Source organism: Musa acuminata, chromosome BXJ3-9 (assembly GCF_036884655.1).
Source record: "Musa acuminata AAA Group cultivar baxijiao chromosome BXJ3-9, Cavendish_Baxijiao_AAA, whole genome shotgun sequence".
Classification (NCBI taxonomy): Eukaryota; Viridiplantae; Streptophyta; class Magnoliopsida; order Zingiberales; family Musaceae; genus Musa; species Musa acuminata.
In genome coordinates, this window is record NC_088357.1 from 46,201,045 (window position 1) to 46,224,222 (window position 23,178).

A 23,178-nucleotide genomic window follows, 5' to 3' on the forward strand; every position below is an offset into this window, starting at 1 on the left:
TCATTTTCGCAATACAGAATTATTTCATTCATTTCTTCAATTCGATCAATCATGCAACTCGTTTTTTTCCTGTAGAATTCTTATCCTAAAATTATATAATACTAATAAATTACCAATAGCTTATTTATAGGTAGATATTACTTCTTTTAAAATATAGGTAATCATCATTTCTTTCTAGATAAATTAATCAATAATCATGTGCTATCTTTAACCCATATTCTTAATCATTAACCACAACCAAATCCATTTTAATTCCTAATATACCCTTATTGAATATTTAGGTTTAACATATAAACCTTTGTTGGTAGCTCATATCATGAGTAGAACTTTAAGTGAATTTGATTCTTTGATTCATAAAGAATTAGTTATAATCCAAAACTTAATTCTCGATCCAAATTGGGTGAAAACGCTTCACATAGAATCTCTACACTTGTAATCGAAGGCCATAATGAAAGATTTCTTTTTGCTCAAATTAGAAAATTCAAAAGTGAAAAGTAGTGAGGATTAGGAGATATTATCCAACTCATACCCTAATAATAATTTCCTTATACTAGTTGGTATTACATAAGGAGATCCTTTGAAAATCATATTGAATTCAAAATTCTCAAATAGACTTATATTCGTTTTAAAGGAATTAAACTATATCGATCAATCTATCCTCTAATCTATAGATTAATATTTATAATGGACTAAGTGCCATTTAATACTTCAGAGACCTAAATTCAATGTCCAATGCTACTTTATTGAAATCTTTGAATTTTCCTGATAATTCCACAATCTAGTTTTTCATGCAAGCATTTCTTTTGAAGATGTAAGCAATTTTTTCTCTCTCTAGAATTGGGACACATGTATTTATGCTGTCTTTCCACGAAGGAAAACCAATTGCAATGCTTTGTATCTATGATTTCATATTTAAAGCATTACAACATCAGCTCTGTATCATATCAATTAGGGAAAGGTAAACATCAAAATATGTTCTTTACTCAATACAGAACAAATGGAGTTAACATGGAAATGGTTAATTAGCTCCATGTAAATGTTTACTGTTCAAAGATGACTAATAGACCAACAAATATAACAATAAGCCAACATATCTTTACATTATTGTACTCAATGCAATGAGAGTGTAAACCAGATGGGTGGTCTCAGGTATAGTGGAGACTGTGATGATTCACTGAAGCTCTCCAACCTTTCTTCCTTCAAATCGAAGCATCCAACAATACGAGTATATCGATCAACCTCTTCATTTGGGAAGGTTTCAATAGAGAAGATATGGTCTCCTTTTAATCCTTCTAAATCCTTGCTAGGTATCAAAATGGGATTGTTGCTACCAATGAATAGACACATGTTCCCCATATCCTTCGTGGTAGCCCAACAATGACTTGTCTCTGGCTTAACCTTCATGAGCATGAAATCCTTTGGTCTAGGCAGTACCCCATTATTCGGGTAATATGCATGGTCTCTATACCATAGAATAAGGAACATCTCTCCTGTGCTCGAGCATGCCAAGTATTTGTTATACAAATCATTGATAGTGGAACCGGATATGTTATCAAGGTATTCAGTACTAGGTGCTAATCTCTCGATGAGTAGCATCATGACAGGATAATCTCCACTTAAGTCGAACACTTGAACTTCAGATTCATTTGTTATACTATAAAATTTGCCATCATGATACATGATATCCTCATAATAGTATTTCATTGTTGATGGCATCCCAAGAAAAATCCACTTATCATTGCCCGCCTTTGTGTAGGCAATTTCGGGATCAATTCCATAAAGAATCATTGCGATGTAGCTATGGATAGTAGGTTTTGAGGAGAAGACTACCTTCTTAATGATGAAATCACGAAAAATTTTGAGGCAGCAATTATTACGAGCATAAGCTAATAGATCATTGAAGTCCGTCGTAAAAAACTTACTTTCATAAGGGGGATTATAAAGAGGCGAAGTAATAAATGAGGGGAGGTAGATTCGAGTCTTCGTTAAGAGATTTAAGAGGCTAACATCTAGTTGTTCATCTAAGATCGCGAGCCAACCAGCATTAGAACCGACACAACGTGTGCCATGGAGCTCATTGATAGGGAAGTAGATAAAAAAGAACTCGGTAATGGGAGATACAAACAGGCATGAATCACTATGCTCACTTTCATCGTTGCGTACGAGGAGCAATGGGGATGGGATGGGCTTGAGCATGGTTGCAAAATACCAAGCGTTACATGTGACATGAAAACATATGCGATGTGGTAAGGGAAGTTCTTCACTAATCAGTGTTACGATATCTAGTGGGAGTGATGACCAATTAGGTCTATCCATTGTGGAATCTTTTTCCACATGTGGTTCCTTCTCTTGACTATTTAAGACGGTGGTAGAGGTAATACTGATATTTTCCATTACTCTTTCGTGCCTACAAGAACCAAACGAGAGTTATGAAAAATAATAAATATTTATTAATTTATTGAAAAAGTATTAAATATTTTACTTTCACAATTATAGGGATCCTGATAGAATTTTTAAAAATATAAGAATTGAAATACTAAAGTTAACTAATTATAAAAGATAATATGTAATTAGTCCCGTACAAATACAAGAGTATTATTGTTATCCCTTCGCCAAGATGGGCAATACCCAAGTAATGACAGAGTAGTCTATCTCTTAGTACCCATTAGTGATGGATATTATTTCCAATCATGAACTTTATCAACAACATGTTTTCTTATCAATTGAAATATTTCTTTATGTTACAATGGGTCATGTCGGACAAGAGGTAGTTCAAGAATTTTTGCATGGTGATCCCATTTGGCGAAAGTTTTTGCATGAGAATATTGCATGAATGTTTTTTTATATAATTTTCTTTATATACTAAACACTCCCTATATCTATAAACAATTAGGAGCAGTTACTGTAGAAGTTCAAGTATATGTTTTGTGTTGGATTCAGCAGAAGCAAGTTAATACTCCACCAATGCAAATGGTTAAAATATTTCTTTTAATAGTTAGACAAAGCAGTTCTTCAGAATGAAAATTGAGTTAGTTAGCATAAGACTAATCATTCTACTACTATATGAAAAAAAAAATTAATATTAAAATTAAAATCAAATAATGATAGATCAAGATCAAAATTATATATCTTTCAATATATACCTTTCATCAGAGATGTAAATGCAGTATCATCCGATCTGAAGGAAGCGATCTACAAAGAAAACTGAATTTATCTTCTATTCTATTCTTATCTTTTATAAGATCGCAATAAGATGGAATAGGAACTAAGAAGAGATTGAGAATAGATATGTAATATCTCTTCAATGTTTTTAGTTCTTATGAGGTCATGTCTATTTATAGGTGAGGGCAAAGGGTCTAGAATAAAAAAATAGGAGACTCCTCCTGGTCATCCCCAATAAAGAATTATATCATAATTGGACTTTCTTTATATTTATTGATAACCTTAATTATAATTAAATCATATCTATAATATATCTTACTTAATTAAACATGATAACATAATCTAATATTTTTTACTTAATTAATTAATTGGTAAGATATAAAAAGAATTTAAAATATAAAATATATAAAATAAAATTTTATTTAAAAGTAAATTTACCTAATTTGATCTTAAAAATTTTGAAAACCATTTTACACATGATCATGAATTTTATCAAATAAGCTAATAAGTCTAATAATATAATAATACTACATTAAGTTAGACTATGGATGTGAGTCATAGCGGTTGCATGTCATCAGTGTCATACTCCCTTCTATATACAATAAAAGTATTAGTCTTTCCTAATATAATTTATAATGATCATTATAATTGATCTTACCAAGATAATCCTATTATCACGTCTAATGATAACATGTATATACATAAATATGAATAAGATAATAGAAACAAATAACTTTAATTATGTAAGTAAAATATTAATTATTATATTTACTCAGACATGTATTATCATATCTTTTATGGGTTTCTCATAAGCCCAATCATAAGAATATGTTTTTTAAATATCTTAGGTTGTAAGGACTTAGTAAATGATTCATCAATCAATACAATAAAACTTAAGTTTTTAATTAACATTGGTTGTTTTTGGACTCTTTCGCTAACTATAAAGTACTTTATATCATAATGTATAGAACTAATAAAGCACTTGTTATTCTTAGATAAGAAAATTATTACGATATGTCATCAAGTATCCTAAGTGACTTGACAATTGAATCTGATTATACCAAGTCATGATATAAAATTTTATAATCATGAAGCTTGAAAATAGTCTCAAAGCATATCACAAAATCAACTTTGCAGACTGCATTATACTATTCTTGAAAATAGTCTCTCGCTAGATTCTATTCTTCCTTAGAGTTGAGAATGATTTGTTCCTTATTTCTATTTCATTAGTTTAGTTGTATTCAATTCTTAAAGTTATAGAGTGTTTTGTTATCGGTAAGTGAGTAAGCAGCAAGGAGGTCGTTTACATATAAAATACAGTAAATGACTAATATAAATATAAATCATAAAGTAGAAGTAATTTATAGAATTAGCATATAAAAATCTCATCGTTTTAGGCTAATTTGATCTTTTGTATAGAAGCATATAATCCTATTTCTCTTATATCTATCTTATTATTTTCTTACAGTCTTATTTCTACCCAACATTTATTATTATAAAACTAATATTTATTTTGTTATAAGCTTAAACATATAAAAAGCTTTCAATTATATATATATATATATATATATATATATATATATATATATATATATATATATATATATATGATGGAAAAGAAACATCTAACATATAGACATCCAAAAGAAGCTACAGGATAAGGGATGGATGGTGAAGAACATGTGATCATTATCCAAATTAGAAATTTCCAAAGTGGAAATTGGTGAGAGATAGAAGAGACAAAAGAAAAAAAAGAAACTTGGCTATTAAAGAGAGATCCTATAATTATAGCTTAAAATTTGTTAATCGCTTGTAGTTAATAAAAATATTCTCTGAATGATGCATCTTTGTCATCTTTTATTTAACATGTTGATGTTTGTGTGTGAAGCCTCCACAGGGTAAGATTGATTTAGCAATAAGACACATTTTATCGATTACGAGATAATTCCATCCCTACTAATTATCAATCGATTTAGGGATAAAAATTCTTGAATGAGGTATTCAACCCGAGATAAATCGAAAAAAAAAATTTATTAGTTCTATCTCCTCTTCTTTACGAAGAGAATGAATCTTTTTATCAAAGGATCAGAAAAAAAAAATGGTCCAAATCTATTACAAAAATGATTTGAAAGATCCAAAACTAAAAACAATGGTATTTGCTATGCTAGCAACAACATAATGGAGACAGTAAATCAATATAGATTGCATGCAAAAAAACTACATATACCAATTGTGTCACTGAGCTATTCATGAAAGAAGTTATTAGATTGCAAGATGAACCAAACCACCAATCATTATTTTTTTATAGGGTTAACAAATTATACGAAAATTTTTTTGAATACAATGTTATAATTTGCTTCAGCATATCACCATCAAATTGATGGACACACTAAGATCGTAAATGGGAGTCCAAGTAACCATTGTTGATGATCATGTGTTCATTTTGGACATATTTGTCCAATTATCTGAGTTTTTTATATGAATTTTATTGACAAATCCAGATAATCTTCATTAATTCCTTTTGAGATAGATACCAACATCGAAAACCTATTGATCTAATTTTTATTCCTCTAAAATATAGACTTATAGAACCTACTAAGTTCAAACACACTTGCACTAAGTCACACCCTTACTGTCATTACCAATCCCAACAATTATATATTATCCCACCGCTCGTTAGGTTGTATTGTATCACTCGATCAAGCATAGTACAACATGAGAGAACTTTATCATGCTTTGGAGCACTATGGAGATTGAGTTTGATCCCGGTGTGAGTCCCTCTCATGGAACCCATAAAACTTAAAAATGGTGTCGAGGTCTCCTAGTAACTCACTCTCATCCAACGCTCAAGTTATCGTGACTGAGTGAGGTGCATGAGTTTTTATGAAACAAAATGAAAAATACTTCTTACTTGAATTCTCTCTCTCTCTCTCTCTCTCTCTCTCTCTCTCTCTCTCTCTCTCCTTTAGTTGCGTTGTGTCTACTTAGAGGGAGGCAGGTGCTTGGGATCATAATGTATCCTGTATCCTTTGTATTGAAAGATGTTTCTCAAATACTTACTTTAAGATTTTTGGAGATTCTAATTATATTCAAATTAGATGAGAGAGTGAATTAGAGTTCATTCCTATACATACATCTTAAATCTTGGATTTTGATTATAGAGAGGCAAGACACTTTGGACACTCTTGAGATTAATCATTAGGATTTGTAAAGAATGTTAAAAGGAATGTACTTCAGGTTTATATGAGAGGTGTAGGAGGATAGTTATATTTATGTGAGGATAACTCAAGACCTTGTAATTGATCTCATATATTAATGATTTATTTTTTATATGTTCTTAATTATTTATTTTTATATTTTATATTTATTTTTTTTTCCTTTCTAACAAAATGGTTAAGAGTCCAAAAGATCCAATGACTAGAAATTCAATAAGCGTGTCATCGGTTGTTTCTACTAGCTTTACCATAAAACAATTTGATGAAAGAAATAATTTTACCCTATGACAAAGGAGGGTGATAGATTTTCTTATTCAAGGAGACCTAACAAAAGCATGAAAGGAATGAGCAGACAAACCAGAAAAAATAAACAACAAAGATTGGGAGGAAGTTAAAGCAAAGTGCATAAATATTATTCATCTTTGCATCACTGATAATATTATTAATAATATTTTTTAAAATAAAAAATAATTTAGTTGATTAAGTTTGATATAATTATATTTTCTTTATAATTATTTTTTATTTTTCTTATACTTGGGACTTAAAAAAGGGACAAAGGAATTATAATGATATCATATTTTCTTGAATGAATGATTGAGTGGTGTGAGGCTATGAGTTTTGCTCCTATACGAGTCAAATAATATGGAGTGAGTCTAAGAACTACCTTTCTACCTTTTCCTTTTCTCTTTCTTCTAAACAGCCTATCGTCAATATCATATTATTTGATCCAATGAAGACTTATAGATTAACAAACAATCCAACATTATAAATAAATATTTTCACCAAACCTTTTTTTATAAGAAAATTATGGGGATTAATTAATGAATAGGGTGATGAAGGGGAGACAAATTCAAGTACTCGTTAAGATATTCACAAGGTTGACAACTAGATTTTTAAGATATATTTCAAGTTATTATAGAAAGCATGAGGGAGGAGAGTCCTCACACAACTAATAATTTTTTTCACGCCTATCATTTCTCGACATACTCAATACCATAAATCTCTATAAATTTGCAACCTATCATATTGACCCTATTCAATACAATCTTGCTTTTTGATGCACCATTGTGGATGTTAACATTGAAGATTTTATATCTAGCCTTATTCGTGCAATCCACAAATACCCACAAACTTATATATTTGTATATATATAATTCATAAAATTATGTGTGTAAGCAACATGACGTGGATGTTAAATGTGTGTAATCAATATACTGTAAAAAGTTATATTAGCATTCCTATAAGTAAAACGATTATATCTATTTATCATAATGATGTCAGTTTTTATCGATGTAAACATAAAAATAAAGGATGAAAAAATAATTTTAAGTTAATCGGTAAACAGTGTCGATGGCTAACGACAACGTCGCTGGCGTCGGTGGTGACGGATGCCGATGTCGCTAGTGTCAGTGGTGGTGGACACCTTCACCACCCCCCTCATCCCGGCATTGTGCGATTGTCGCCCTCGGCCTCCTCGAACAGTTCCTCACCACTACCCCCTTTGCCTCCCCCCTTATCCTCCCTTTCTTCTTCTCCACCCTTGCCCCCCGCGTCAAGCATATCAGCCACATTTCCCATGGCAACTTCGTCGCCACCCTTATCCGTGCCCTCTCCTCCCTCCGCCCTGTCATTGTCTCCTGGTCCCATTTGCTTACTTGCCCTCCTCTCTGACTTCGTCATCGACTAGACCCACCATCTTGCCACCAACCTCGGCACTCCCCACGTCCTAGTCAAGCTCAAAGCTCTACTTCGCCGATGACATACACAGGACTTGTTCCGCCCCATCCAGTAGGCGATGTCACCGTCTCCCACTCAATCTCCCAATTGCGTTGTAACACGTTCAGTCGCATCTCCCTCGGGATTTGCCAAGCGTCGGTCGTGATGATGCAAATGTCAGAGTTTGTCATTACAGTATAGTCTAGAGACACAAGGATTCGAGTGGGTGGGAGAAAGGTTGCAGTTTGCTACAAGCATCTCACCCTATAGCTTGATAAGTTTGGCATCCACCATCGCTAGCTTGTTTGTGAGGATTGTCTGGGCGATGGCCATGCCCACGTTCCTAGCACCGATCATGGATATCTTGGTGTGATGTTGAGTGGGAGACGACGATGCTACCTATTGGATGTGGCAGAACATGGTCATGTGTATGCCATCGGTGAAGTGGAGCTCCGAACTTGAGCAAGATGAGGGAATTGTTGAGGTCGACAATGAGATGGTGGGTTCTACCGATAAAGAAGTCAGAGAGGAAGGCAGGTGAGGGAATGAGACCAAGAGATGACGACGAGGCGGAGAGAGGAGAGGGCATAAATGAGAGTGATGACGAAATTACCATAGGAAAGGTGACAGACGTGCTTGACACAATGAGCAAGGGTGGAGAAGAAGGGGAGGATGAGGGGGGAGGTGGAAGGGATAGTATCGAGGAAGTAGTCGAGGAGATGGAGGGTGACGACCGCTCGACACCAAGGACGATGGGGAGGGGGAGGGATTTGCCACCAACAACGCCAGCAACGTTGTTGCCTATCACTACCGAAGCCAGCGGCACTGCCACCCACATTCGATGTTATGTACTATCGAACTTAAAATTACTTTTTTATCATTTATTTTTATATTTACATCGATAAAAACTAATGTCATCATGATAAATGGACCTAATCGTATCACTTTCGTAACTATAGGGATGCCAATGTAATTTTTTAAAGTATAAGGATCGAAATACTAAAGGTGGCTAATTATAGGGGAAAATCTATAGTTAGCTCATAATTAATGATCAATTATCTACGCTCTTAGAATCAATTATATTAACATGATACTAACTACAGTTTAACAACTTGTTAGACACTAATGATGATCTCGATCGTAGTCTTCGATATTTGGTTATCAACATCTAAAGGGCTAATTATTAATTATTCCATATAGTTAGTTATTCTTAATATCTTAGTTCTATTATACTAATAAAAGTAAAATATTTAATCTTATTTTTTTTTACATCATTAAATACTATAAGGGTTTATCATTGAGCACGTACTGACTAATTATAAGACTAATCTATAATTAACCCATATCTAAATCAGTAAGAGATCCCTGAAAGATTGCTCGTCGAACAATAAGCGAGAACTCATCTACAAATAAAGGTTGTTGGACGAACAATAAATCTGAAATTGGACTGAATTTTGACCAAATTTGCTGGGGGTTCAACTTGGAAGGCCCATCTGGTAAATCACGTGTAACTCACGTGATACAGAATCGTAGTGCTTTTTTACTTCCAACAGCAGGCTCGAATGGTAAACCCCGTCCAAACCCCTTCTTCTTCTTGCTCGAGGGCCTTCGTCTTCGACTCCACTGCCATGTCTTCTCGGCTCGTCCGATCCCGCCTTGTCCGTCTTCTTGCGAAGCAGAGGAGCGAGCGCAGAGCTCTTAGCGTCTCCGCGGCTCCTCCCAAGGAGCCCATCGTGTCCTCGGACGCCCTCCTCAACGACCAGTCCTCTTCTGCCCCTTCCCCGCCGCCTCCCCCTTCTTCCACCGCCCGGCGATCCTGGAGCCTTCTCAAGCTTGGATCTCTCGCCGCTGTCACCGCCGCAGTCGGAACCACTGCCTACGCAACTTACGGTTTTCCCTATTCTCCTTCCCCTCCCCTTTCCTCCCCCCGCTTTAGCCCTATTATCTTTGTTCTTTTGGTCGAATTAGAATCGATGCTCCATTTGATTCTTTTGTGCTTTGAGGGAAGGATCTGAACATTGTGGAAGAAAGCCACATTAAAAATCTGAAATTTCGGTCTGTGTTTCTTTCGCTAAATTTTCGTCATTTTACGTACAGTTATATAATGCACGTAACTTACGTACAGTTACGTACAGACTAGAAAATGGTAAAGTTTCATGGAGAATGCACGATTATTTATCAGAATTGCTTCGTTCAGTTATATGATGTCTGGATTTTACCAGGAAAATTATGTTATATGCTAAAGTTTGTTGATCGCAACTAATAAAGAGCAAAGCCAGATGTTGTTTTGCATAATCCTATTGTATGTTCGAAACGTTTATTTGTTTTCTGCATATCACTTGTTCTTGATTTTGGTTGTGTATCGTAATTTGATGAACTATTTTTTTTACTGGTTATTATATGTTATTTCCATTCCATTTTTTGCACAGCATATACGGTAGATGAGGTGGAAGAGAAGGCAAAGGTTTTGCGGGAAATGACTAAAGGCCCAGTAAGAGATGACACATCTAGTTTCCAAGTAAGTCTTATTTTTTCCCAGAAATAGGAGGAATAGTTCAAGGGAAAAAACTAAACACTTGTGCTGCGTATAATTTCCTTTAGCTAGGATCTCTCTTTGACTAAAAAGTATTTTCTGATATCCTGAATGGAGTTTGTTTGGATGTATACATCCCACAGATCTGTGTGTTCTTTTAACTTCTTGACACGGTGGAAATCATAAGTCTTAGGGTTTACAAATGCCCAACAGTGTATTTATAAAGTGTGTAGTACAAGGTTATCTAAATCGATGCCATAAAAGTTTCAGGAGATGCAATTTATGGAAAATTTGGTTAGTGATTTTATTAAAGTTCTATAGACCAAATTTATACCTTTCGTGAAATGTTTATTGTCCAGGCTAAGCACATGAATCTTCATGTTGCTTGCTTTTCATTGCATTTGGGAGTTTCTTTTAGGGGTGTTGTACTAAATCCAAGCTTTTTGTTAAATTAGATTCCACGGCAGTGAAGCTTGCACTTGATCAGAGCTCTTTTTAAAAAAATAAATTTAGTAATATTACCTAGTGTACATTTAAGTGTCTAATTGTTATAAGTACTCAATTGTGGATGTAATATTGTATTTGAGCTTGTTGAAACATTTCCTTTAGTCTTTAGTGTGGGATTAAGTTTCAAGGTTGATCAAAGCAACTTTATTCTCCTATTGTTTTCTTCAACAATAAATGTGAAAGAGAAGGCAAGCTTTCTCTTCCTAGATCCATTTATGTCCCATTTTTGTAGTTTAGGTGAAAGAAAACACATTGAAGTAAATTAACAGCTTAAATTAATTAGGTTTAATGTGAAAATGTAAAGCAGTGACTGCTGAAAAATATACACTCATGCCTAATTTTTAGTAAATAACTTTTAGTTAAGGACTAAAATTTTTTGGCTTTTGTCATACATCACAGATGATAGCGATAAAAATTAAATACACTGGATTCATGAGTTTTCTTGTAGTTTTGAAATATAAAGGAAGTTACATTACTCTTTAGATGATTTCTCCAACAATTTAATCGAAAATGATTGAATTATGTTATTTGAACTCACCTTTTTTACATGAAAATGACAAAGAAAAAACAATATTTATTAGATATTTATAGTTTTGACTTCTTGTAAGAAGTTTATTCTCACATAATGTACCATCACACAGTTGGTATCACTTATTGATTGTAAAATTCTCAACAGCATGGCACCTACTTAAGAAGTTAGGGATATAAGAAGTGCATATGTGACCGTAAAGGCAATTGAATAACGTTGTTGCTTTGCTTTTTATTTTGAAGTAGAGAAGTATGACAATATAGATTTCTGTACCCCAATTAGTAGTTCACATGTAAATAAAGTTAGGCATTAGCTATGTAAGTGAGGCTATTTCTTGCCCTTTGAGGAACTTAATTAAGATATCTTAAAGGCACTGTAATATGTTATTCCATTCTGTTTAGTGAGGGTGCAAAGAGAAAAACGAGGAACTAACAGTCTCAAATAAAAGGAAGTTTGTATTACAGTGATCAACTTAACCATGTTTTAAAAGCCATGTGATGGATATTCATTCGTTTTCTGTTACTGAATTTTATTGTTTCATGATGTGCATCCCGTGTTCAATTTGGATGTTTTATTGTGATGGATCTGCCAGATTTTTTATAATAATAATTACCATTTTACCTACATGAAGATAAGAAAATGTAATATATCTATTCCTTTGCTTTCTCTTTTGATGTTTTGGTGATAATGAACAAATATGACATTATTCTATTGTTCTTTTGCCATTGTATACTTATTGTATAATTGTATTACTTTTATGGATTAATGCCTTTGAAGAATCTGCCAGTTATTTTGCACTTAATTATTATCTCTGGTTATTTGTCAATGAATTATATTGTTAATTTAGAGTTCCTTTTCCTTTTCTTTCTTACAGAAATATAACAATTTGGTTTATTCCACAGTCATGAAAGGTAAAGGCTCTGAAGCATTTGTTGCTTAAAGCTTTAATTGCTTTTTACAAATTACAAGTTATAAATTCCTTTTCCACTAATGAAGAGTTTCATGACATTTATCCACACAGTGGAAATGTTTAGTTACCTATAAAATGGAAGTTTTTTATTTTCTAATCTTTCCTGATTGAAAGAAAATAGATATATTAGTAAGAGGGTGAGTTCAAGCTGTCTTTTAAGTAATTGATAAAACTAGCTCATTGGACATGTGGGCAATGATTTGTACAATATGAATTTTGAATCATCAGAACATATTCCTCTTATCAGACTCTATGGCTTCCAATTTTTATTAAATCCGTGGATGATTGCCCACTTGCTGTCTGCAGGTGAAGAAAGCTTGCTAGACAAGCTTTTGAGTGAGACCTATTCCTCTCCTTTGTTCCTCTTTCCTTTCTTCTTCCATACATCTCTTCTTCCTCTCCATTTCTCCTTGGACAGGCCTGGATCTTGCTATCCCTTTCTTGTGTGGTATCAGGTGAAGGATCAATTTATTTTGTGTGAATAGTATCGATGACTCATTATTATATATGTTTCTTCATTGCTATTGAATCTTGTGGACATTTAATGGCTACTTATTGTGCTCAATAGTTTTGAGATGATTAATTTTGTGGTCATGGAAATTTGGTCTGTGTTATAGTCTCAGTTTTTTTTCTCCTTTTCTTTTTCTTCTTCCTTAAGACGACAATGGCCTGGTTGAAATATGTTGGAATTGGTCAATTTGTCCCAGCTTGACCAAATTAGGTCAAGTCCTACCAAGTCCGTCGAATTTAGGCCATGTATAGATGAGTCAACTGGAGTATGGTGTGTGTTGAGGTGCATCCTTTGTGCATTGACATGAGAACAAGGGCCTGTACACAAAGGTCTAGGAATTGGTAGGCTCTTCTTTAATTATTGTACAGCTGAAATTATAATCGGTACTTTCATATTAGAAACAGGAGCTTCAACCCTATGGTTGGTAGGTAGGTAGGTCTCCTATTGATGGGTGGTTGACATGTGAGAATTGGAGGATCCAATTGAACAAAAAACTGAGGAGATGATCCAATTGAATTTAAATACTTTGTGAATTTAAATTTGGGTTGTTTGACAAGGATATAATTAAATTTACATTAGAATATTAAAATTTACTATAATTACAGCCATTAAATCATAATATTGTTTCTACAAGGATTTCCATTTTGTGGTATAAGGACGTGCCCTTATCTTTTGGGTATTGTGCTGATAGTTCTATATCAGTTGGCCCAACTGTTGTGATAGGTGGCACAAGCTGAAAAAATGGTCTGTACTTGTTATAGCACAATTAGGTATAGCATGGCACTTGCCATTTTGTATTGATTATTATAATGATCTTTTTTATTTTGTTTGCAATGTTTCTTTTTATTTAATTAATTTCTCAAATTTGTTTCTTGATCTAGTTGGTGCTTAGTCAATGAATTATATATATAGTTTATGCTTATTAATTCTATGTTGTTGTCTTTTGTACCTATTTGTGACCTGTTTGCTACCTTGTTAGATGTGGCTTTAATTCATTTTCTGTTATTGCAATTTTTTCTTGGAATAGTTCCTGTCAAAGCACTTGAGCTGTACCTGGATCTTAGGAGGGCAATTGAAGATCATGTTCGGGTTTGTAAATACTCATTGCTTATTATTATTAGCAATTTCATGTTGTTATAGCTGCTTCATTTAGTCGCAGTTGTGTATTTCTGTTGTTTTTAGGGATTTACTGAACCATCATCAGAGAAGCTGCTTCCTGATCTGCATCCTCAAGAACAACATGTTTTCACTCTTGTTCTAGACCTTAATGAGACTCTTGTATACTCTGACTGGAAGGTAACTTCTTTGCCATCTTCATAGATGTGTGATATAATTTTGCTTGATTTACCAAAATTATGTTGATTATAGTTTACAGATTAGGAACAAAGAAGAGGTTTGCAACTAGAAGAAATTATTACTGAACTTGCTGTAATTATCAATATTTTAAATACTGGTTATATTGGTATGTACCACCAGTATTTCCTGAATTAACTAAGCATCAATAGAAAAATGTAATACATTTCAATATATTTTTATTTTTGGGCAAATTCCTGAAAGAAGCTTCTCCTTTTAGGTTTTTCTCGAGAAGCGCCCCCTGTTTCCAAAATTCCCAAATACTGTCCCTTTTTTGGCTATTACTTGGAATATTCTTTTTTCTTCCTTTTCGACCAGTCCATATGGGTAAACTGCTCCAGTTACAATGTTTTCAGTAATACTAAAAAAAATCGTAATTCAATATAAAAATATTATAACACAGTGTTTTTGTACATTTTATAAAAACATTGTGTTTATAGTGTTTTTACACTGTGTTACAATGTTTTAAAAAATACTAGGAAAATACTTAATTGCAGTATAAAAACACTTCGATGCAGTAAAAAAACACTATAACACAATGATTTTTATTACATTACAGTGTTTTTCTAGTATTGCTCAAGTTACAATGTTTTTATACTGCATTATAGTGTTTTTCTAGTATTGCTGAGAACATTGTAATGCGGTGTAAAAAGGAGAGAAAAAGGAGGGAAAAGGGGTAGGTGGCTGGGAGTATTTCAGGCATTAGTAAAAAGGCACACTGTTTGGGAATTTTGGAAATGGGAAGCACTTCTTGCAAAAAAAAGAGCTTTTTCTGAGAATTTGTCCTTTATTTTTATTATTTTATTTACTAATACTGGATGATTCAGGTCAGTATACCATCTGGTATGCTAGTATCGTATCAGTCTGATGTCATTGAAACTGGGCCAATATTTAAGTCCTTGTATGAGATAGCTCATGTGTATACTCTCGTTGATCATGTTCACTGATAAGCCTGTTTTTTCCATAGTCTGCTTTTGATAAAACTAGGTTGTAAGCCAAGTAAGCTAATCTGGATATTTTCTGCTGCCTGTTAGTGGTGTCTACTCTTTTGGGTCTACTTTACAAATAAATAGTTTTTGTCAGGTGCTTGCTTTTGTATCTTTCTCATATGTAACATCTTTTAATTCTTTGTCCAATTCTCCAATCTAGTTATAGCCTTTGGATTATGTAAAAGCTTGGGAAGCATTCATTTTTATGCTTTAGTTCTTTCTGTTTTAAATTGATAATATTTAATTTTTTGTACCTAGTAAAGGGAATGTGCAGGTGTGTGTCAACTTCCAACTTCTAAATGAATATTCTTCCACACTCTGAAGAAAACGTATTATGACAAGAATCATGTTAAATTCTTAGTGTGATGTTAACTTTGCTTGTTGTCAAAATGATAAAAGAAAAGTATTCTTGTTGATTAGACTTATAGTCCTTTTTATGAACTATATTTTTACATTGTTCACTATGTACTAGCATTTTTCTAAAATCTTTGTCAAATGTGTGTGTGTAAATGACATGAGTTGATTTTGTTTGCAAAGGATGCACAAAAAAGTTGTTTTGAACTTATTGGTTGCTCAGTTAACAATAAGGAGTTTAAATAGAAAAATGTTGCAAATCTATCATTGTTCATGTGTCCCCAGACTTGTAGCAACTTTGCTCAGAGGGGAAATATGAGAGATGAGAAGGTTATAGTCATCCAGGATTCTGGTCAGAATGGTAGGTATCGATTGATATTTATCAGTCTGACCAGGTTTTGGCATGCAGATTGGATGATTTCACCTAGTTTTGAAACTGGGTATACTGGCCTATATGACTACCATACTAGGCATGCCACCTAGTTTTGATGGTTAAATCTGGGAATCCCGGATGGTAAGCCTATCACTTGGTACCCTGATCCAATCATTTTTCTATTTTTTTGACAGCTTTTTGCAACTCTAGTTTTTTCTTCTCCTTTTGACTTTTCTATCACAATCCTCTCTCTCTCTCTCTCTCATCCCTGTCAGTTTGAGGCCACTGCCTCTTCCTCCACCTCTGGTATGCCTCCTTTGCCTTTTCTTCTTCCGCATAAGGGATGTCTTTTCATGGTTCAAGACATTTATCAGGATTTTGGAAGCGTTAGAGAAGCTGAACTGTATTTAGAAAGTGTTTTGGTATGCACTGCGAAGTCCCATTCAGTGGTTTCATTGTCTTTTCCAGGGTATAGCTGCAGACCCTGAAAAGAATAAAGTTATTAGGGAATGGCTAGAGCCAAAATCATTTCTGGTTTTTGTAGTTTCCGCATGATAGTTTCTTTGTGTAAGAGGTTCTCTGAGGTTTTATTCTTAGTATGGCTTCTATCACTGATTCCTTGAAAGAAAGTACTTCATTGGATTCAGACACCTAGTAGAGCCTTTGTGGACATCAAGCAAAGAATGACTGAACCACCTCTCAATGGACAATATTCATTTTAGTAAGGTTTTGAAGTTGATTGGATTATTCAAGAATTGGTATTGGTGGTATTTTTAGTTAGGAGGGACATTCCATAGCCTTCTTCATGGTATGTGTGCATCCTGAATGATTCCCTAAATGCATGTATGAAACTGTGTTTTAGCCATGGGCCTTTTCTCATCCTTTAAATATTGGGTCCTAATGCTTTTGTTATTGACTTATCTTCTCATTTTAAAAAATAATAACTTTTTTGTATTAAATTAAATGGCATGCAAGACGCTCACACATGTACTTGAACTTAAGACCTATGCAACAGACCTATCAATTATGCAATAATGCACTAACCACTACAATGTCTCAACTTTGATGGTAATTTTTTTAATGCAATTGGCCTCGCCCCTTACTAAAGACCTTTCATCCTTCTTTGCTTTCTTGTATTCCTGCAGGAAGGAATGAACCAAGGTCACCTTTCAAACCTTGATTTATATACTAACCAGTTCGTTGCATGAACAATCTTCTTTCTGTTATTTTACTCTATCCATACTTGGTTGGACCAGTAAATATCAGTCGGTACATACTGGTCTAACTAGTATTTAAAACCTTGACTTGCAGTACTGAAAAGTCTTTGCATGAACAATTCTTTCTGTTATTTCTCTCTTTGTCTTTGATATTGATAGTGGGTTAGACCAGTAAATACGATTTAATTCTTTGCATGAGCAGTTTTCCTTCTGTTATTTCACTTTGTTTGAGTATTTCATTCTTTCCTTGTTACATCTCCTCTTTATCATCTGTCAGGTTATTCTAGCTTTGTTTCAAATGTTTTTAAAACAATATTTTACAAGTCCTTGAATGTGAATGTGCTGCCCACTTTGAGTTAGTTGCATCTCGTTCCACTAGGTACCATTATCTATGGTATATAACTAACATGGTCATATTTTGAAGCTTGGGATCTTGAATTGGGCTGACTGCTAGCTGCTATTCATACATCACTCGGTCAAAAGCTGTAATCTTTTTAGCACCAGATTTCTTGAAGAAAACTATATAACTAGCGAAATATCTCAATGAAAATGATCTATCATGCATCATGCACAATGACTGTTTTTGTCTCTACGGATTTTACAGTTTGTCTGACCTTATAATGCTTTTCTAATTGGAAGCGTGACAGAGGTTGGAGAACATTTAAAAGACCTGGAGTTGATGCCTTCTTGGAACATCTTGCTAAGTTTTATGAAATTGTCGTGTACTCAGATCAACTGAGTATGGTAAATTGGCTTAATTTACTTTTGATAATTGGAGATTACTGGTGCCCATTCTAATAAGTGGCTGATAATATGTTTGCAGTATGTTGATCCTGTACTAGAAAGGCTGGATCAGAAAGGTTGCATTCGTTATAGACTGTCAAGAGCTGCAACAAAATATGTGAATGGAAAGCATTATCGGGTATTCAGTTTTTTAGTATCGGTTGTTACCTATTTTGGCATATTACTAAACTGTTATTATATTTGGTTGACTTAATAATATGTGAATGGTATAATCTAGATTTCTTAGGCTAAAATTATCTCAAGCAGTAAACAAGCAACACAATATTATGTTGAGGGCTCTAGTTCTTTTGCTCATGACTTTGAAGTGACTGCTTTAGTTTCATAGTGATCTAAGACAGTGATTTAAATAGGTGCTCGGGCGAGGTGAGGCGAGGCCCGAGTGCCTCGTGTGTGCACCAGGTGGCGCGCTTCAATGAGGCGCCGCCTGGGCACTCGCCCGAACGCAGTCGCTGGGCACTTCAGGCGAGCGCTCGATTCAATTAGGTGAACCGAACCTGTTTAAGGCTGGTTCGGTTCGTAGTTTCTTACCTCAAAAGCCACGCTTCACGCCCACGTGACCCTAAGGAACCCTAGCGCTACTTTTGCCACCGCCGCCGACACTTTCTGTCGCTGCCTTCGTCGCAGACGCAGCGGACCGAACCTTCCTTTGTTGTCGACGGACGAGTCCGACGACTTCCATAGCTTCCTTCCGCTGTCGAGGGAGAGGACTGCAGGTTCCTTTGCCACCAATGGACGCCCTCTGGAGCTTCCATCGCTGCCGCTACTGTTGTCCGTAGCTTTTGTCGCTGTCGTTGCTGCTGTCCGCAACTTCCACCATTGCCACTGCTGCTGTTTGCAGCTTTCACTGCTGTCACTGCTACTATCTGCAGCTTCCCTTGCTGCCGCTGTTGTTGCTGCTGTCCATAGCTTCCGTCGCTACCGTTGCTATCGTTCATAGTGCTGCCGCAACTATCATAAACTAATCCTCCGTCGCTACTGCTATCTCCCTCTATTACTGTTAACATTTTTTCTCCCCCCTCTAACTTTAAGTAATATACTGTTAACAGTATTTTTTTAATTTAATATCATATTTTAATTTAAATAATTATATTTTTTTAATTATATTATATATTTTTTATATTTTAATATTTCAGAGAATATTTTTTTCGCCTCCTCGAACTTAAGTAATATACTGTTAACAGTATATTTTTAATTTAATATCATATTTTTATTTAAATAATTATATTATATGTTTTTTTATATTTTAATATTTCAGAGCCTCTCGTTTCGCTCGGGCGAGTGCCTAGTGCCTCGGGCGTTTTGGGACCTTGGCGTCTTTTGACGCTTAACACTTTTTAAATCATTGATATAAGATACCTAAAGATTGGTATGTCTTTTGCCGGAGGGCTATTAACAAAGATACCTCGTTAGAAAAGGAGGTTGGGTAATTGGCCTCATAGATCAAAGCTACATATATGCTTTGAGATGTGATTTCTTTTTCCACCTTTGGAAGAGCTGAAAGATGATATTATTAGTGTGATAAGACAAATAGCACAAGCAATGAGTATTAGAACATTTCAACACAGGTATGTTTTATCTGTATCAGACGTAAATAGGGGAGATTTGGTGTCATGGTAAGATTGCTTCACTGTGTGAAGGTTCCATTTCTTAAGACTTCTTTGCTGCATCTACAGTGAGATTGACATATATAAAGACCTGCCAAATATTGGTAGGACCCTCATGCAATAGGCTTCATTTTATCTATTTTGATGTGAAAGGTTAAATTTATGGTCAAGACCGATATTAAGTGGCTACATGGACAATGAAGATCTGACAGAGGTATTGAAGGAGCATAAGGATTTTCCATTTTTACAAACTTAAGGTGTCAAAGTGTATTATTGATTTACTTAGAAATACAAGGTTTAGTGAGCACTGAAAACCAACCCTGTAGATCAACTATTGGTAGCAGCTACAGATGGTCATTAGAGGATATGTAAACCAAGGTTTTCTATGTGACACGGCTGTTGGTATTGCTGACATAATATTGTTTGTAGTTGTTAAAATAATTCATCTTTGCTTCTTTCACTGGAATTTGCAGGACCTATCAAAGCTGAATAGAGATCCTTCACGGATACTTTATATCAGTGGGCATGCTCTAGAATCTAGCCTTCAGCCCGAGAATTGTGTACCCATTAAGCCCTGGACGCTAGAAAATGATGACACCGCACTTCTAGATCTTATTCCGTTTCTTGAATGTAAGTTAGTGTATAATTGTATGATTCCATGCTGGGAAGATGTTTTCTTTTGTCATGTTGCATTGTTGCTGCCTTGACTTTGATTGAATTCTGCAATTGAAAATTTTTGCTGCAGATGTGGCTGTTCATAGACCTGCTGATATAAGACCTGTGCTTGCATCTTATCATGGCCATGATATAGCTAGCGAATTTATTGAACGCTCCAAGGAACATCAGAGGTAAGTGCTGCATTACATTTGCACTTGATCTAGACAGCAAACTGTGTAATAGTCTTGAATCGATTGACCAAGAAGCCAATTTGATGATTATGATACTTGTGAGTTATCTTTTTCCTAATCATGTTTATTGTTTTAAGTATCTAAAACCTAATGTTGCTTGTTAACTCATGTACATGTTTGGTTGAATTAAGAGTATTTGATTTAAGAAATTTGAATTTTCTTTGATGGTTTATTCCCTATAGGGTGAAGCATATTCCTATGTTCGAAAAGTCAATCTGGTAAGGTGCCATGACAAATATTGCTTGCTTGTATAATGAATGATACGCTAGTCAGTCTAGTCATAATTGGTCTTGTAGTTTGCATGAGGCATCCATGAAAAGTCTCAGCAAGTTGATGATTTGACTGATGTAGGTTGAGAACTGGTTAAAAAGATTGTCAATCTTTGATCGGTAATACTTGGTAGTTGGTAGAACATAAGCCATATGGTTGTAAATGATTCAAGTGATAAACATGACTAGGTTTGATGTCAAATGTGCTCTATAATTCTATATTACTCAAATTGCTGGGTCCTTAGCATTTGGAGACACTGATTAACTGTCTTGCAGGAGGATGCAAGATCAGAAACAGCATGGCCGTTTCTGGAGGCGTTGAAACTGATATACATAGCATGACGGTTATGACCACAGTTATGTTCACTTAATCTCTTGCAAAAATTTTGAGTATCTTTGTTCTTGTTCAGATTTAAGCACTCTTCCATGACATCTCACGTTAGCCTTGTAGCAGATTGGAGGGGTGATTCTCTTCTTTCGCTTGCTCACTTAATTCTTTTTGTTTTAAGAGCTTTCTGTGTACCAGTTATAAATGCCAAGACTAAATTCCTTTGTGATCAAGTTCTTTTTGTACTGATTCATAAGGCTTTTACATAATGCCTCTAGCGGTGTTGGCATTATACAATTTTCCTTTATGGACTTTAGTCATTGTAGAGAACTGTTTTGGTCTGTCGAAATACGTGTGCTTAATACTTTCTTGTTGGCCATGAATTTCTCTCATATTATTATGACTGCTCCACTTGCTCAACTTTCAAAAGCCATCACCAAGATTTGTGTGCCTGCAAGCAGTGATCAATTGCATCAATCTGCAGAAGTATGTGCAAAATGCTGGTTATACAAATTGGAGTAATGCATGTAATGTGAAGTACTCTGCCACAACTTTATGATACTAAGATATCCTTTATACGATCTCAGGAGGACTGAATGTTTTTTATTTGACTTTACTCCTGATTTTTCCTTGACAGGGAAGGTTTTTCCATATTAGTGTTGACAGGGATGAACCTTAGCACCTCCTAGCTCCCTTCATCATGTAAGCAACATCTAAGCGAAGGCTCTAAGCCACCTATGCCTTAAGACCACGATGAGATGTCACATCATCTATCTTGAGTTTTCAAAGTGAGATTGTAGGAATCACTCTTCACCGATCCTGCAGTCGGGAAATTAAACTTAACTATGCGTTAATGATCGACGGCATGATTTAGCTTCACCAGTCGAATAAACGATGAGGGGACAACACCTTGCTTTGCTGGGGACAACACCTTGCTTTGCTCGAAGAAGTAAGGAAACTCGACAGAGGTGTCATCGCAACAATCCCAAGTGTTGCCCTTGGGAGCATGTGCTAATGTTGCTCACATTAAATGTTTTCACCACACTGGATAAGGAGAGCCTTGTTGAAAGCTTGTTCGCTCCACTCAGCATCTAAGTATAAAAACCATGCCTTGGGCCAAGTTGGGGTAGACAGGTAGAAGAGACTCTTTACTCTCTTAATTCATTATTGATACCATTGTCTTCCTCCCCCTTTGCTTTCTTGACTTAAGCATTGGAGGGATCGAGCTTGGATGCCATCGGTGAAGGCTTACTATGCAGGGTCATCGACAAAGTCCGGAAGTGTGACCAGGAAACTACCCAATGGAGGAGATCACCCAGCTCTCAAACCAAGCTTCGTCGCCCGAAGATTGAGCCACTCTTAGCATGGTGCCTCTCCCTATAGCTTTCTTCGTCAGCACCAACTCTCCACATCGGTTAGGAAGAGTGACCAGAAGGGACCTGCACTTTCGGCAAAGAACCAATCAAGCCAACCCACTAGTCGACGGTATCTTTGTGTTAACATTTTAGCGCTAAAAGGAGGGGAATGTCATAAGAATATTCTTCTATGACTCCCCGCAACAAGCGCTCCCCCGATGGGGTCCCTCCCCTCCGAGAGTTTGATGCGTCGGAAAGGCAGATCAATATCATTCTTAGGAAACCCACCATAGAAGAAGAAGGCACCTCGACGCACACTATGTCCAAGGGAAAACGTATGGGGATGGAAGGGGAACCCTTGATCTCTTTCTAGGACGAAGAAGCCAATGACAACACTCGGGACAACTTGCTGTCCATTTTGGTACGGATATCATCTACTTGGTGAAGAGAGTCATGGTCAACATTGGAATTGCCATCAACG

At 35.2% G+C, this 23,178-nt stretch overlaps 2 protein-coding genes across 2 annotated transcripts; one reads left to right on the top strand and one right to left on the bottom strand.

Annotated features, from left to right (window-relative positions):
• Positions 1-1,110: 1,110 nt before the first annotated feature.
• On the bottom strand, positions 1,111-2,394 carry LOC103999412 (F-box protein KIB4-like). Its single transcript, XM_009421168.2, has one exon. It carries the CDS (start codon positions 2,392-2,394, stop codon positions 1,111-1,113), a length of 1,284 nt encoding a protein of 427 aa, XP_009419443.2.
• Positions 2,395-9,668: 7,274 nt separating this feature from the next.
• Positions 9,669-21,704, top strand: LOC103999131 (mitochondrial import inner membrane translocase subunit TIM50). Its single transcript, XM_009420790.3, has 10 exons — positions 9,669-9,983; positions 10,523-10,611; positions 12,537-12,573; positions 14,171-14,232; positions 14,326-14,439; positions 18,069-18,173; positions 18,253-18,351; positions 20,311-20,467; positions 20,583-20,685; positions 21,291-21,704. Exons 1-10 carry the CDS (start codon positions 9,722-9,724, stop codon positions 21,334-21,336), a joined length of 1,074 nt encoding a protein of 357 aa, XP_009419065.2. The 5' UTR covers positions 9,669-9,721; the 3' UTR covers positions 21,337-21,704.
• The last annotated feature ends 1,474 nt before the right edge of the window (positions 21,705-23,178 follow it).

What these genes read in the sequence shown, in the direction of transcription:
- LOC103999412 (XM_009421168.2), bottom strand. Translation starts at nt 2,394, where the DNA reads ATGGAAAATATCAGTATTACCTCTACCACCGTCTTAAATAGTCAAGAG.
- LOC103999131 (XM_009420790.3), top strand. Translation starts at nt 9,722, where the DNA reads ATGTCTTCTCGGCTCGTCCGATCCCGCCTTGTCCGTCTTCTTGCGAAG. An exon ending in CAATTGAAGATCATGTTCGG is followed by an intron (nt 14,233 to 14,325) that starts GTTTGTAAATAC and finishes TGTTGTTTTTAG; the next exon opens with GGATTTACTGAACCATCATC. An exon ending in TTGTATACTCTGACTGGAAG is followed by an intron (nt 14,440 to 18,068) that starts GTAACTTCTTTG and finishes TCTAATTGGAAG; the next exon opens with CGTGACAGAGGTTGGAGAAC.